Below are 14,448 nucleotides of genomic sequence, written 5' to 3' on the forward strand. Positions count from 1 at the left end.
GAACTGGCTTGTTGTCTGATCTGCAGAAAAATCTAGGTACTGTGCTTTCTGAATTTAACTTATCAAAAAGTGTCTGCAAAAAGTATCTGCAGTGTAAGTTTGAATAGTTTAAAATGTTGGAAGTAGTAGGTAGAAGTACCAATAAACCAAATCATTACATTGGAATTCAGTCTTTTAGGGAGTTGCTTTCTTGGACAAGTTTGTAAGTCTGAGTATTTCATTCTTGCCATCTGTCCATTGGGGTCTGCGTATGGTACTCTGAAATCCTTAGATGAAAAATGCTGGAAGTATAAAAATCTGTGTGGTAAAGATGGTGTAATGCCGAGTCCCAGCAGAGAGGTATGTTGAAAAGATTTGATACTTGAATGTCTTTATGTCTTGTTAATGTGTGCCTGTTTAAGAATTGCAGGGTTGCAGAGGGGAAGCAGTTACAACAAAAATGTTGAATAACTTAGTGTAAATGTGAAATGAGTAAAATAAGCATGGCCAGCTAAACCAGTACCTGACTCCTCTGAGGTGAACATTTATTTTCATCACTTGTTCTATTATATGAATTCTTCCTTTTAAATGACACTCTGACATCTTTTGTGTAAATTATGCATATTAATGTAATTGTATTTACTTGTAGGTGGCTTTAACCAAGAGAGCTGATCCAGCTGAGTTGAAAACAATATTTTTGAAGGTATGTATAAAGTAAATATTTTACTCTTTTTGCTTAAATTTTTCATATCTTTAGCTCCTTTATTGCAGCATACAACTCTTGATAGTTTTTCCAACCGTTAATCATTCACTGTATTATTACCATGTTAGACTTAAATACCATTATCAGAATTGAACAATGCTCACCAAGAAGTCAGATACATTCCTGAGTGATTATTGTATTGACTCAGAAGAAGTATTACTATCTTAGAAAAAAAACGCATTGTTCAGAGAATGTGGTGGGAGTTTCAATATTGTTCCTACACATGGTAAAATGTTCGTGTAGACACATTGCTGTTAGACCATTTGGTAAACTTTCTTCTCCCATCCTTCCTTCCTTGCTTCAGTGTTACCTCTGCTTCTCTAATATGTAGAACTGTTGGGAAGATCACCTTGTGAAAAGGTGGCCATATTTGTTATTTAACTAAAATTCCTTCTGCGTTGGCCTGCTGTAGAAGTATGCAAGTAATGAAATGACTCGTGTCTTTGCTTGTATACTTGGGAGATGTGTGCTTTAGTGTTTTGCTGGAAATTGGCTTTCTTTGACCCATTTCCTAAATTTAAATAACTATTCCTAACCTTCCTAAGATTTATTACTACAGTGTCTGTATTAGTTTGGTAGTCTGGTACGAAAAAAGAGTTCAGAAATTGGTGGGTCTGGAGAATATATATGAGGTAGGTGCCACAGCGCTACAGGGAGCTGTTGTATCTGAATTATTTTTATGAAGGTATTGAGTGCCTAAGAGAGCTCATACGTTTCCAAGTTCCTCTTTCCACCTTCCCTCTCTCCAGCATCATGCCCCACTCTCTGTGCACTTCTTTGCATGTTTTCCATTGTCCCCTGTGAGCTATTATTAACCATATGTGTAGGTGTCACTATGTATATTGCCAGTATTTATAGTTTTATCATATACTGTCAGTATTTATAGCTCTGAAATCAGATTTTCAGTTGAGAAAGCCAGGATTTAACTTATTAAGTCCTGGAACTTATATCTGTCAGGGAAGCAAAAAGACTCTTGAAAAAGAATTGGATAGTGTGGTTTTCAGAGGTAAATGCTTGGAGAACAGGAGCAAGGCAGCAGAAAAGGCAGACAGGGAGTTGACAGCTGACCCAAGAAGATGGTAGCATTGAGGCAGGGTATAAGCACAGTAGAGAGAAGCCTGGTCCCTTCTGCAATATGAGGCGGTGCCTGGTTGTGGGGGAGGGTGTTTGGTTGGTTGATTTACTGAGAATAGCGTGAAAATTGTTTCCTACCTGCCTGTGGGTATTCACTTCCCTTGCATTTCTGAAGATTTTAGCTCCCTCAGCTTTCAGTTTTAGTGAATTGAATGGGTCATGGTCGAGCTCACTAAATACCACCTCCATCTCCTTTTTCTTCCTTCTCTGCGTCCCCTTCCACTGAAAAGAAGGGGTCTCAGTAAAGTGGAGTAATGAAATATCAGCTAAACATTTTGTTCAGTGTAATACAGAAATTGTCATGCCGCTTACTACTGAGAAGGAAAAAGGATGAGTGAATAGGGTATGTTGTTTTGTGCTCTACAGATAAGCGATGGGCAGAGTGTTAATTAAGCTGTTTCAGACGATTGTAAGTGATGAGGCCAGTGCAGTTGCGTCTGCAGACTGTAGGACCTTCACTTATAAATAATTTGACAGCCATTCTTTCTACTTCAATTAAGAATTAAAAAATATGATTGCGAGGTAGGAGTAGTAACCACTGTGTAGAAATAAATATGAAACTATCAGTTTAAATACAGTTGATTACACTCAACTTCTAACATAGTTAATACATCAAATCCCCAATAAAATGTTTGCAAATCTTATTTAAAATGGGGTTGAACTGGTTAATACTTGACTATCTAAAATGTATGTAAATAAGTTACCAAAAAGCCATTAAGTACTATTGTATAATATCAAATTCTCTGTGGGTATAATTGCCAAGGTGGGGAAAAATACAATTGTAAAGAACCATTTTTTTAAATGTCTCTTCTCCAAAACCAATAGAATTGATGTTTTTCTCTTTTTGTTATGATAATTTCCAAGAGTAACTCTACTTCTTCTAAGTCTTCTACCATAACCCCTAAGAGATTAGATTTTAGTCAAAGTGATCAAGCTGACATTTTCCAAGGTCATTTTCTATATGTAGTATAGAGTACGTGATTGGATTTCAAATACACTTGAGTAAATCACAATGACAAGAAACAGGGGGACACTGAAACCTTGTGCTGTTTTCTGTTATTGAGTGCCCTAGCAGGGGGTTAGCCTGGATGAAAAAAATGAAATATAGAAGCATAGGCTGTCTGACTTATTTGATTTGTTTCTCAATAGCAGCTGTGTTAAAAGTTTCTGAGGCTGGGATTCTGAAAGATTTTGTCTCCCTGCAAATGATTACATTGAAATCAATTGATCTGCTAGTTCTTATAAAAGTATACAATTCAAAAGTCTGTGCAGTGTATCAGCTAGAAAGCTTGCATTACGAGACAGCATCTATAGAAACAGGAATCCTTAAATGCTCACCAATATATAGATGCCAAAGCAAGTTAACGTTTTGTTTGGGCTTGCTTCTCTGAAGCCTTGTTTCTTGAAGATATTGCTGTACCTGAAAACTGTATTTATATAGCACTGAAGAAAATAATCTACTTACTGTTACACTTTGGCATCCCTCTGAGAGTTATATGCCTACAGCAGGTATAACGGTACTCCTCAGGCACCAGTGCGGCTCTATGAAATGAAGATTGGGAGTTTCCTTCCCATCGTGGAGACGTAGCAATGTAAAACAAAACATGTGTCTTTGAAGTACGTTACAAAATAGCAATAGGCATCTAATTTATTTGTTACTTTAGTGTGGATAATGCTCTGTGGGGAGCTGCAACAATGGTCTATCATCCTACCTTGCCTTCAAAAAAAAAAAAAAAGAATTTAATAGTTGCTTTCCTATTCTCAGTGCACATTTGTTATCCCAAGACAGACCTGTTTCTCTTAAAGCTAGTACATGGTTCTGCAAATAATGCCTGGGATTCCTTTTCCTCTTAATTATGTCTTTATCCTTTTTCTTTCCTTAAAAACATTTTTAGGGTTGATTTCAAATTTACCCTTCTACTGAAAATAGGGCTTTAAATTTTGAAGGATTACTGAGGAATCAGGGCAAGGGTAGTAACAAAGTCAATTTAATTTATTTATGGATTATCTTCAAAATATTTTCATATTACTTTGCCTTGATAAGTAATGTTACTGGAGGCTTACCTTGGGAGCAAGTATCGTTGGGTCTGTTGATAGCTGTTTTCTGGAGTAACATGCCAGTAACTATGGTATAAAGAGGGAGTAATGTATATTTGGGAAGGTGTTGGACCTCTTTTGTTATTTATGCAGTGTGCTGAACTGTCAAAGTTCTTGTTTTCTGTTATATTTTTCTGCAAATGCTATTCTCTGGCCTCTTTTCAGCTGTTCAGCCAAGGAGGAGTATCTGTAGGTTCTCCTTTACTTAGGGACCAGCCGTGGCTGAAGGTGATGCGGTGGAGTTCCTCCAAAACAGCACCCCCAGGTGGACACTTTTGTGGGATCATTTGCTCCACTAGCACGGCAGTGTCATTTTGTGGGCGTAAACCTGCCTTCTCATCCTGGAGTGGAATGGCTCCACAAAGGAGTCATTTCAGATAAATAAGACATGCTGGAGTATCCTGTTGCTGTCAGGGTTTCAGTGGGCCTGAGATGCCACGTACGTGTTTGCAAATGCGCATGTGCTTCTTGTTCTACTTCAAAAAAAAGTATTTGGTACCGGAGCATTTCTAGGCTACCATGGAGAAATTGTTGACATGATAAACAAAAAAATGATCTATCTGCCATTTTTCTGGCTGAGAAGCCAAGTCTTCAACTGCTTGCGTACTCACCACTTACTTTTTCTTGCTTGGGTGTAGGCTGTAGGTTCTTCAGAGCAGAACTGTCATCTGCTGTAACATAAGCCTTCTCCTGATTAGACCCTGTGCGTGGTGGTAGTAAATGCGTGGAGAAGGCTGTATCTGAGGCACTAAATATTGTATTCATTTAACAGTATGCAAGTGTGGAGAAGAATGGCGAATTCTTCATGTCTCCTAATGACTTTGTCACACGGTACCTGAAGATAATTGGAGATGGTTTGCCTAATGCAAGCACTGTACAGCTCCTTGCAGGTGTGGTGGATCAGACAAAAGATGGGTAAGTGGGTTTTGTGTTTTTGTTTGGGTTTTTTTGTTTGTTTTCTGTTGTTCATTTTAAGAATACAGAACCATTCTTCCAAAACATCCTGATTGCTGAAGGGTGGTGGGGTTTTGTTTTGGTTTGTTTTTTGCCTTTTTTTTTGCCTGCAGGTACATAAAGGAATACAGTATCTTTTAAGTGGACAGAGTAGAAACAATGTTTTGGGCTCCATGTACCATTTGGCTGAGCAAACCTTTTTCTGTCTACAATGTATTTTTAATTTATTGAACCTTTCATGTTTGTTGGCTGGCTCCCCTAACTCCTGCTTTTCTTTCCTTCCATGAGTCTCTCTCTGTCTCCGTTTTCTTTATGAATCTGTCACAAACACATTCAAATAGCAATCCAAAATAAGTTTAAATGGTGTAGGAAGAGATCATAGGAAAAAAGTGCCCCTGCTTTGTTTTGACATAGCCCTGTTAGAGGTTTTTGCCACTGTTTTTTCCCTTAAGAGGGAGGAGGAGCAACTAAGGTATTTAGGGAGCCACTTTGCAATCTTGGGAAGACAGCAGTGAAGTTGGTTGCACATGGTTTGCATTTGAAAGGCTGACTTTGCCAATAGGCAAGATTAGCTACCCCTCCATCTTCCTCCCCCTTTCTTTACTGAAATCCTAGCTTTTGCTTTTGGTACTTGCCCAGGCAAGCTGGCTTTTCACCCATATGAATGCATTTTTTGAACCCTTCCTTTAAAGTATCTTTAGAGAAACTTTAGAATAATTAGCTATGGACTTAAAGTCTGTAGTTGTGGCATTTTTAGAAACCAGAAGACTTCAGCCATGACTCATATCAGTGGTTGCAGAGAGTAAAATGTGAGATAAATAAAGCATGACTAGAGAATGCAGGCTTCCTAGGGAACAGATGCATGCATAGCTGAGAAGGATTGCTATAGTTTGTGTGCTCTCTTTTCTGCCCAGCCAGCCTCATGTATCTGGTAGCTAGGGACCTTAAACCTGGCAGATGAGTTAATGTGATGATTGTTGCCCCTGGTAAAAGGATTGTGTAAAAGGCTACATTGGTAACACTGGCGTGATGGCAGCAAGAAAGTGGTGGCTTCAGACAGCGTTTGACTGAAAACGTTAAACATTTCTCAGATTTCTTCCTTTGGTTTGGTGCCTGCAAAAATGGCATTTTCCAAATTGCACTGCTTCAAATCCATTTTGTAATAAGAAGATTGAGAGTATAATCCATACCTTGTGATTTGGATCTCCCTCACCAGCAGAAGCTGGTGTCAGGAAGAGCAAAATGTAAAACAGTAGCCTATGTGAATTGTTGACAAGTTGGGATTTCACAACTTGGCGCGATCTTGTAGGAGTTTTGCGGTGTAGTATTGAGGCTTCTAATTGCTGCTTTCTGCCATGGTTAAGGACTGTTTCTGCAATCCAGACTACAGTGACAGGAGACTACATGTTCCTAACATTTCTTTGGAGAGTCTCTTCTGGTATTCAGGCTGTCTTCTTGTTTAGCTGCTACACTATATGTGAGAGAATGGAGAAAGTTCAGAAAGTGATTAGCATCCATCTCTCTAACCTGGCATTGTAGCATTTTTTGCCACATGTTCAGGCATTTGTACCTTGTTCTAGTGGTGTATAAAGTAATTCGCAGTGTCATTGTCTGAAGGGTCAATTGCTTTTTGGTTCCTGGAATGAAATCTGCTAGGGATAGCAGTAGGACCTACTGGTTTTCTCCTATTGAATTCTTTCCAACTTGGCAGTCCAGAGCTCCTAGTTTTAAAGGGAAGTACAAAACTGCTTTTGTTAGTGTTCATTTTTGGCTGGTCAGTGTTTAGAGACTTACACAAGTTTAAGGTCATGAGAGTCTGTTCAATAATTGAGCTTTATTTCTAGTATAAAATAGAAGGCAGCTTGCAAGAGCAGCGACAAGTTAATTTTGTTATAGTGTTAGTGGCTTAAAGTAGTGCGGTTCTGAAAATACTGCTACAGTATTCCTAGAAGCATTTATCCACTCTCTTGCTCTGAAGAAGCATCTATTCTTCACGACTGGTGAGCATGACCATTCTTCGCTAAAAGGGTCTGAGCCCAGAATCACCAGAGTTGTTCCTAGCACTTTAACATGCTTTTTAATTCCTTCTGATTTTGGTGAGAAGTTAGGTGTAGGTACCACATGTAATCAGTGAGAAATACTAAAATGGGTAAGTCACACGGGTGAAAGGCAGACAGCACAAGAGCTTCTGACTCATGAGCAGAGCAAAGAAATGGGCAGAGGTGCTTACCTCAGAGCTGAAGAAGTCCTGAGTGTGAAGTGTAAAGAACAGTAGCTCTTACATATAATTTCACTGTGGTTGCTGTGGACAAAATCTCTCATGTAGCTCTAGCACAATTCCTGCATTGACAGACGTTAAGGATTCAAGGGTATCTACAGGAGCTGCTGTGGGTTTGACAAAGGTACGAGACCTCTTAAGGCAGACTCTGTCATTCAGTGAATATCGGTTGCCATGGGAGCAAGTTTTGCCTCCATCTTAAGTCAGGGCATAGGATTATTTGGAGGTAGGCTTTCCTTCTATCCTCTTACGGAGGCATCTTTTTAAGGTTTGCTTTAAGAAAAGGAAATGCTTTTCTTGCCAATGGCCAGAGAAGCCTTTCGAAGTAGTCAATCAGTAATAACACAGATTTTTAAAAAGTATTAAATGGCATGGCTGTAGTTTCTATGAAACAGGCTTAAGAGCCTTGACTGGTTCCTGGCCTTAAGCTTCTCATTCCTAATTATAGTTCAAAAAAATGCTTCATTTGGCTTCAGGTGGGTCAGAAACTCCCCGAAAATACTGTGGCTTTCTCAAGGCCTGTCAGCTACAGACCAGGCATTTTCCATCCTGCCTACTGTAACATATTGTTTTTCAGTCTTTTGTTGTACTTTTAAACATCTGTCTAACAAAATAAGCATTTACTGCACATCTCTGTTTGGACTGTAGTAACTAACACTTCACTGAGAAATATCGTATGCTTTATTTTTAGAAAGGACAAACTATTCAAAAATAACATTTGGAAATGCCAGCATTTCCATTATTATTGAATACAAATTTATTCTCTAACGCACCAATTTACACTATACTTAGTTTACCTGGGTTGCAGCATAAAATAATAGATGTAGCTTCAATTTGTGTCCCATTATGTTATCATGTTTAAATTGCTGATACAGTAAAAACATATGCATTGATTTCTGAAGAAACCTCTTCATCATTGCATTTGTATGTATTATTACAGTGGTAATGGCATTTCTTCTTTGCATGGCTACATGTGAACTTTCTCTGATGGGAATGCATCATGTCTGTGCGGTACGCAGATACCATGGATGTGAGCACCAAAAGAAACAGCGTGGAAGAAAGGAGAGAGTAGGAAATAGAGGGTTTGCTACACCATACCCAGTTGTTGTGTTTGGACTGTAGCCTTTGTGTGTATGTTTTTAAAATATCAAGATTTCAGCCTTCCTGAATAAATCGTGCAATATTGGCACTGATAATGAGGATGTGAGGTGAAGGAAGACTTTGACCAGATGGTATGATATCTTCAAGGTTGAAGTAAAATTCTGTAAACATTTCAGCTTCCTCTCTTTGCGCTGTTAAAATCACTAGGCTTTTCTCTGCTTTTGTAACATAAATGAGCACTTGTTTAGGTAGATAAATTAACTCTTAAGTAGTATATTGAAGTCCATGTTAATACGTGCTGTTTAATGACACCTAATGATATTCAGTGGAGGGTTATGCTAAACCCAAAAGGGTGATGCTAAACTGGAGAGAAAATGTGTTACCCAGGCAACTACCCTTGTGCAGTACAGAGAAGTGAGCATATGGCTATGTAGTACACATTATTTCAGCATCTTTAAGCATTAAGAATCACACGTGTAATTGACTGTGAAAAATTACTGCTCAGTTACTGTATTGTATGGTCATAATAGAAGTAAATGAATACGTCATTGTTGTTAGAATAGATCTGTTGGGAATCACTAGCAGGCTAGTCTACTTAGGGAGCAAAAATACAATAAGAAGAAAATAGCTGGTTTAATTAACATGTAAAAATTGGGTTAATTTGAATTCAGCTGGCACAGCAGATATTAATGTCTCTTCTTTAACATTCTGGCTAGAACCACACAATTTGTACACTTTTAATCTTCCTAGTAATATGAATAATTGTTTTTTAAAATGGATATGGGGTTATTTTAAGCACCTATCTCTGACTTGTTAAGGGGGTTTATTACTTGCAAGTACTGACAAAGAATGCTTCTACCAGTATAAAATTTTGCATCAGTGTTAATACATGCAGTTTTAATCAAATCCAGGCCTAATAACATAGAATATGTTCTTAGTGTGGTGCTGGGATTCTGCTGGCACAGGTGCTGTATTTCTTTTATGTGCTCTCATCACTTTGTTGGGATCTGTTGATAAGGACATATGCTGGTTGTTGTTTCACAGAAAAAGCAGCTTTATCAAAATGGTGTTGGCGGATATTCTACGTTTTTGATTCTAAACAATCCTATTCTAGAGTCTTGTGGCCTGCTGTCTGTTTTGTTCTTTCTTTGTGTGGGCTTTATAATCTTTGGGACAGAAATATTCAGTGCTTTGTATCTGTTTGCTGTTGTGGAAGTTGTCAGGTATGGAATCAATAGTAATGGATAGTAATGAGCTTTTATAACCCCTAAGTCACATAGTAACAATAAATATGCATAAATGCAAAACTGAGTAGGTTGTGATATATTGGTTTAAAATTGAAGGAAATGTTGCATTTCTAAAAATTTCTTTTGGCTTAGGAGAGTTGGAAGTTTTCTTCCATTTAAAGAATGAGTATCTGTGTATTCTGTGTCTAACAGTGGGGAACACTGAGAGCTCCCAAGGAGTTTAAAATAAACGACTTGATGGTCTGCCCATGTGCGTATGCATACGTAGCAAGTCATTGGCTTCTTTGCCAGTAAGCTTAAGGCATGTTTATATGTTTACTGGCATTATCAATCGTGAGTTTAATATTAAGAATACCTGAGGAGGTTTCTTTTTATTTATTTCTCACAGTACATAATAACCTTTGGTGGCAAGTTCCCAGAGCTAATTATTTGTTAAACTATTTCTGACTCTACAGATGCTTTTCTTTACTTTTATTTAGTGCATATATATTGAGGGAGGTAAAGCAGAACAGCTTTTTGACCTCTGTACCATGCTGTTTTTAAAATGTCCTCTTTTGTTCATCTTCTCATGTTTTCACGTTCTTCATGGAAATCAACTTCTGTTACCCTGTGGATATTTTGCTGCCGATGCGCAGCAAGCATGCTTCTGTGTGACTTCAAATTAATTCCTTTAAGACAGGGTGACTGGAAATTGCTGTATAGTCATGGGTCATCATAACTTGATGGACTGAGCGTCTTTTCTAACCTATTCAAACACTTTGTTCTGAGTGGAAGTTTTCATTGAACCGGCTGCAGTGTCATTTTGAGTCAAAGTCCTAAGGATACAGTTAGGTTCTAATTAAAACACAAACAAACGATTATTTTGTGTGTGTGTGTCTTGACATTTGTTACACTGAATTTTGTGCTTCTCAGAAAGAAATCTTCATTCCCCATTGAAGCTACGCGCTTGCTACACTGACGTAAAACAGCCTTGAGAGGGGGCAATCTTAAACCTCCCAGACTGCCAGCGGGCCCTGCAGCCCCACATTTGAAGACGATTTTAAACTGTGCAACCTAGACATTAAAGAAGTAGCAAATCAGAAGAATGGTTGGCCTTTGCCTCTAAGAATAGGAGTTCGATCTCTATTTGAACTCTTGGGTGTGATCCAGAGAAATTAGAACTGCTCAGGGTCTTTGCTGTATCAAATCTACCGCTGGAAACAATGCCAAGTTGTCTAATTACGTATTTCTGCTTATTAACTAACTTAAGAAAGGGCGCCTCTGCTTTTGTCTGTGCTCTGCTATGGTGCTCACATATTGGTAACCTGGCTGTAATGATGAATTTGAATAAACTGCTCTTGGGCTGAGGAAGAACGTGCAAACTACTGCTTGAAATTTGTGATTCAACACGCAGGACTGGAGGGCTGTGATGGATGACTAATAAGTTGCTAGCAAACAGATAACACATTCTGATCGGTTCCTTCTGAAGTGAGTGGCAGCATGTAGGTCTTGAATGGATTTGCTTTCCAAAAGCCTTAAGTACTGAGTCTTGAGGGAAGTTACTCATATCTTTATTGGCTCTCTGTCTTGCCAGCGGAGGGAGGTAGGCTCCCCCAGAGGGCAGTTCAGTTAGACATTAAAGCTGAGGTGAGTAGCCACGCTGAGTGCTTTGCTTGTTTTATGTTCTGTTGTGACTTGCTGAGAGGAATAGTTCCTTGTTCAACAAAGTCATTTCCATCTAGCAGTATAAAGGCCTCCTGACAGCGTTGGTGATAGGGCATTTTAGGATAAATTTTAATTCCTGTTGATAACATCTTGTACACATTCTGTTTGTGATATTATTTCTTTTGTATAATCTATGTTATATTGTATTTCAGTTTTCTGCAAGCAAGTGGTTTCATAGCTCTTGATTTTTGCTTCATCCCTTAGGTTGATATCCTTTCAAGAGTTTGTGGCATTTGAATCAGTCCTGTGTGCTCCAGATGCATTGTTCATAGTAGCCTTTCAGCTGTTTGACAAGACTGGCAAAGGAGAAGTTACTTTTGGTAAGACTGTTCTTAAATGTACACTCTTAATTTAAAAATCCCTACTTATGCCAAACTCTATTTCACCTTCTGTTACTGTAGGAAGCACAGTGACTGGTAGTGGAACTACACTACTGCCAAGCAGCTTTCTGGCTGAGTTTTTTAGTCATTTACAAGTGCACAATATGAAGTCAAGGTCATGGTCATCTTCATGATTTTCTCTGGAGAACAGGTCACTTCTCTTTTTCTCTTCCCCAACGTGCTTGTGCAGGTCTTCAGAACAGCAGTGAAAGGTGACTATAGGAAATTACTGTAAAACCGCAAGAAAGTTGCCAGAAGACTTGAGTGAATGTGGAGTCTGAAATTACCCTGAATTATTTTTTGTTTAAATTGGCTATATTTCAAGCTGGCTTCCTTTTAAGGCTTATAACTTTATTCTGTGAGATTTTACAGTAATAAATCCATTATTACTCGCCCCCCAATCCCTCTTCCCCCTGAAAATTCAGCTGTGGATTGGAGGTGTGGTTTTTGCACTGACAACGTCGGAAATACTCAGGCCCGTTTAAAACTTGAATATGGGGACTGTTTATTTCTAGATAACATAGATACAGCTTTTGACATGTGCAGGACTATCTGCCAGCTGCCTAATTATAAGGGTCATTCTGTCTGGAAGGATTCAGAAATTAGCAGTTTTGAATAACTTCAAACATTGAGCTTGCACTTCAAAAAGCATGAGAGATTTTTTCAGCCTAAGTACCTACACTGGATAAAAATGCTATTTCTAATATGCTACATTTGGACGCAGTTAGCTGTATGTCTCAAGTTTTATTAATTGGTTGTTAAACAGTTTTAAGTAAAAGGAAAGTTGGATGACGTTGACTCTGTCTTTCCAAAATGTATGGTTCACACGTCCTTTGTCTTTTGCTAGTATTCCCCACACGTTTTATGCTCATTTTAAAAAGCCCTTCCCTTTCCATTTGAACTAACAAGATCCAGTTACCATTGCTTGAATCATCATTGTATTCCTTCTACCATCTCCAAAAATCTGTATTTGAAGTTGCGGCTGGTGAAAAGACTTGCTGTCTCTTCTTGTGTCTGTTTTGGTTTTTCATTATTTTTGTTGTCTGTTGAGGTTGCGAAAGATGTGCCTGTTGTGTGCAATATTACTTGTTAGAAGAGCTTTCTAAAAATTACTATGGATGCTAAAAGATTTGAAAGAATTTCAGTGAAAGAGTTCTGCTGATCATAACCTTGATGAAGGAAGTATTTTGTGCCTAACAGTCTCGTGCTTGCGTATGGACAGAGAGGCAACGAGAGACAGCATGCTTTTAAAACAGGAGGGCACGCATATTTTGCAGAGGTTTTGTTCCAGCACAGACAAACCAGGGTTCCTGGAATGCCTGTGATGTGCAGGTTCTTGTCTGCGTCAGAGCCCCCGGTTGCTTGGAGCGCTCGTTAATAATCTCGGAAGAAGTGTAGTCGTTTGATCTGAATGCTGAATCAGTCCGACTTAACTTTTTAACTCTTGGCATTCTTGTTCGTATTTTTCTTGCTGGCAAATGCTTCCCTTGGGGTTTAACACAGTGAGTCAAGGGATTTGTTTGGCATTTGAAGTCCATTGAAGTCCTAGTGATGAGAGAAACTCCTATGCCAGGCTGTATTTAAGGTATTTGAACGAGGACACATGCCAACATTGGCAGAACCTCAGATAGCTTTTTTTAATTCCTTCCTCTCCCCCTTTGGAAGCATAAATGCTTTTGGAAGTTGTGGCTACCACCCCAGCAAATGCCTGGAGTGAGGAGGATGTGAGAGCTATATCAGTGTTGTGCATTCTCAGCAGAAACGATTGACCTTTAAAGAAGGCTAGTGTCTATTTTCTATCATCATAAAAAAACCTTTTTCCCCCTATTATGCAAAACCCCCTAATATTTTCACGAATAAATTACTACAATACTATCTTGTAACTTTGCCACTCACTGCCTCAGTCATGCGTCTTTGAGGTTAATTATGAGATCTTTTTCCATTGACTTGAATGAGAGTGGGATCAAGTCCTTATCAAGGTTAGGAGACTTAAATAGAGGTTTTGTATACTGTGGAATTACAGTGTGAAAGGAACAGAAGAAAAGGGAAAGGATCATTTTTCACTATACTGCTGTTAAGTGTAGTGTCTCAAGGATCCCATTATAAGTCTGTATCTCATTTTATTGTTGTAAAGAAACAGCATGGCTTTTCTGTGCAGTCTTTGTTTTTCTGTACAGTGAAATAATGGTATAAATATTTTATCTTACACCGAATGGAATTTAGGACTTCACAGCTGTGATCTTTGCATTTTCTACTAAGCAAATAATCCAAATCTTAATTCTTCCACCGGTGCACTTAGCTTGGCACCTTTATAAAGCAAATTAATAATGGGCTTTGCGTCAATGAGCTTTTACACTGAATGCCACATCCAGGCTGTGGGTATTTAGAGAAATGTTGTGGGTAAAGAAGTTACAGTATTTAATACTTTGCACTTACTTTTCTTGAAAAATGCTGCACTCTTACTTTAGCTTCTGGGTTGGAAATGCCTTTGCGTTTTAGCCACCTATTGACATCTCTACAATTTTAAATATTTCATTTCTTTCAAGTTGCAGGTTAACTGTACCTGGTTCTCTGACAGAGCTAGCATCTATTTAAAAGGGCTGATCCACAAGCAGTGTGGGTACGTGGCGGGGGGTGGAGGGTGGAAAGTATTTCTAGTTTATTGCTTTTCGAGGTGAGTGAAATGGCCACTAGTAAATTAGTGGCTGGGGGGGGGGTGAGACTACACCTGGCCGTTGCATCATGCGTAGATTTATCTGCTGCTGAAGTGTCAAAGCTTTGACAGTTTGCAAGGAGTTAAAGCTCTCAGCA

General features: G+C 38.7%; 1 protein-coding gene across 1 annotated transcript in view; it reads left to right on the plus strand.

Moving 5' to 3' along the window:
• The first annotated feature begins 632 nt into the window (after positions 1-632).
• SLC25A13 (solute carrier family 25 (aspartate/glutamate carrier), member 13) overlaps positions 633-14,448 on the plus strand; it is a 79,290-nt gene continuing 65,474 nt past the window's right edge. Inside the window, exons 1-3 of the mRNA XM_009895341.1 lie at positions 633-682; positions 4,746-4,888; positions 11,462-11,577. Of these exons, the coding sequence (XP_009893643.1) occupies positions 4,779-4,888; positions 11,462-11,577 (226 nt within the window). The 5' untranslated portion in view covers positions 633-682; positions 4,746-4,778. The remainder of the gene's footprint in view (positions 683-4,745; positions 4,889-11,461; positions 11,578-14,448) is intronic.

The sequence above is a fragment of the Charadrius vociferus genome, unplaced genomic scaffold (genome assembly GCF_000708025.1).
Source record: "Charadrius vociferus isolate BGI_N301 unplaced genomic scaffold, ASM70802v2 scaffold31, whole genome shotgun sequence".
Lineage (NCBI taxonomy): Eukaryota > Metazoa > Chordata > Aves > Charadriiformes > Charadriidae > Charadrius > Charadrius vociferus.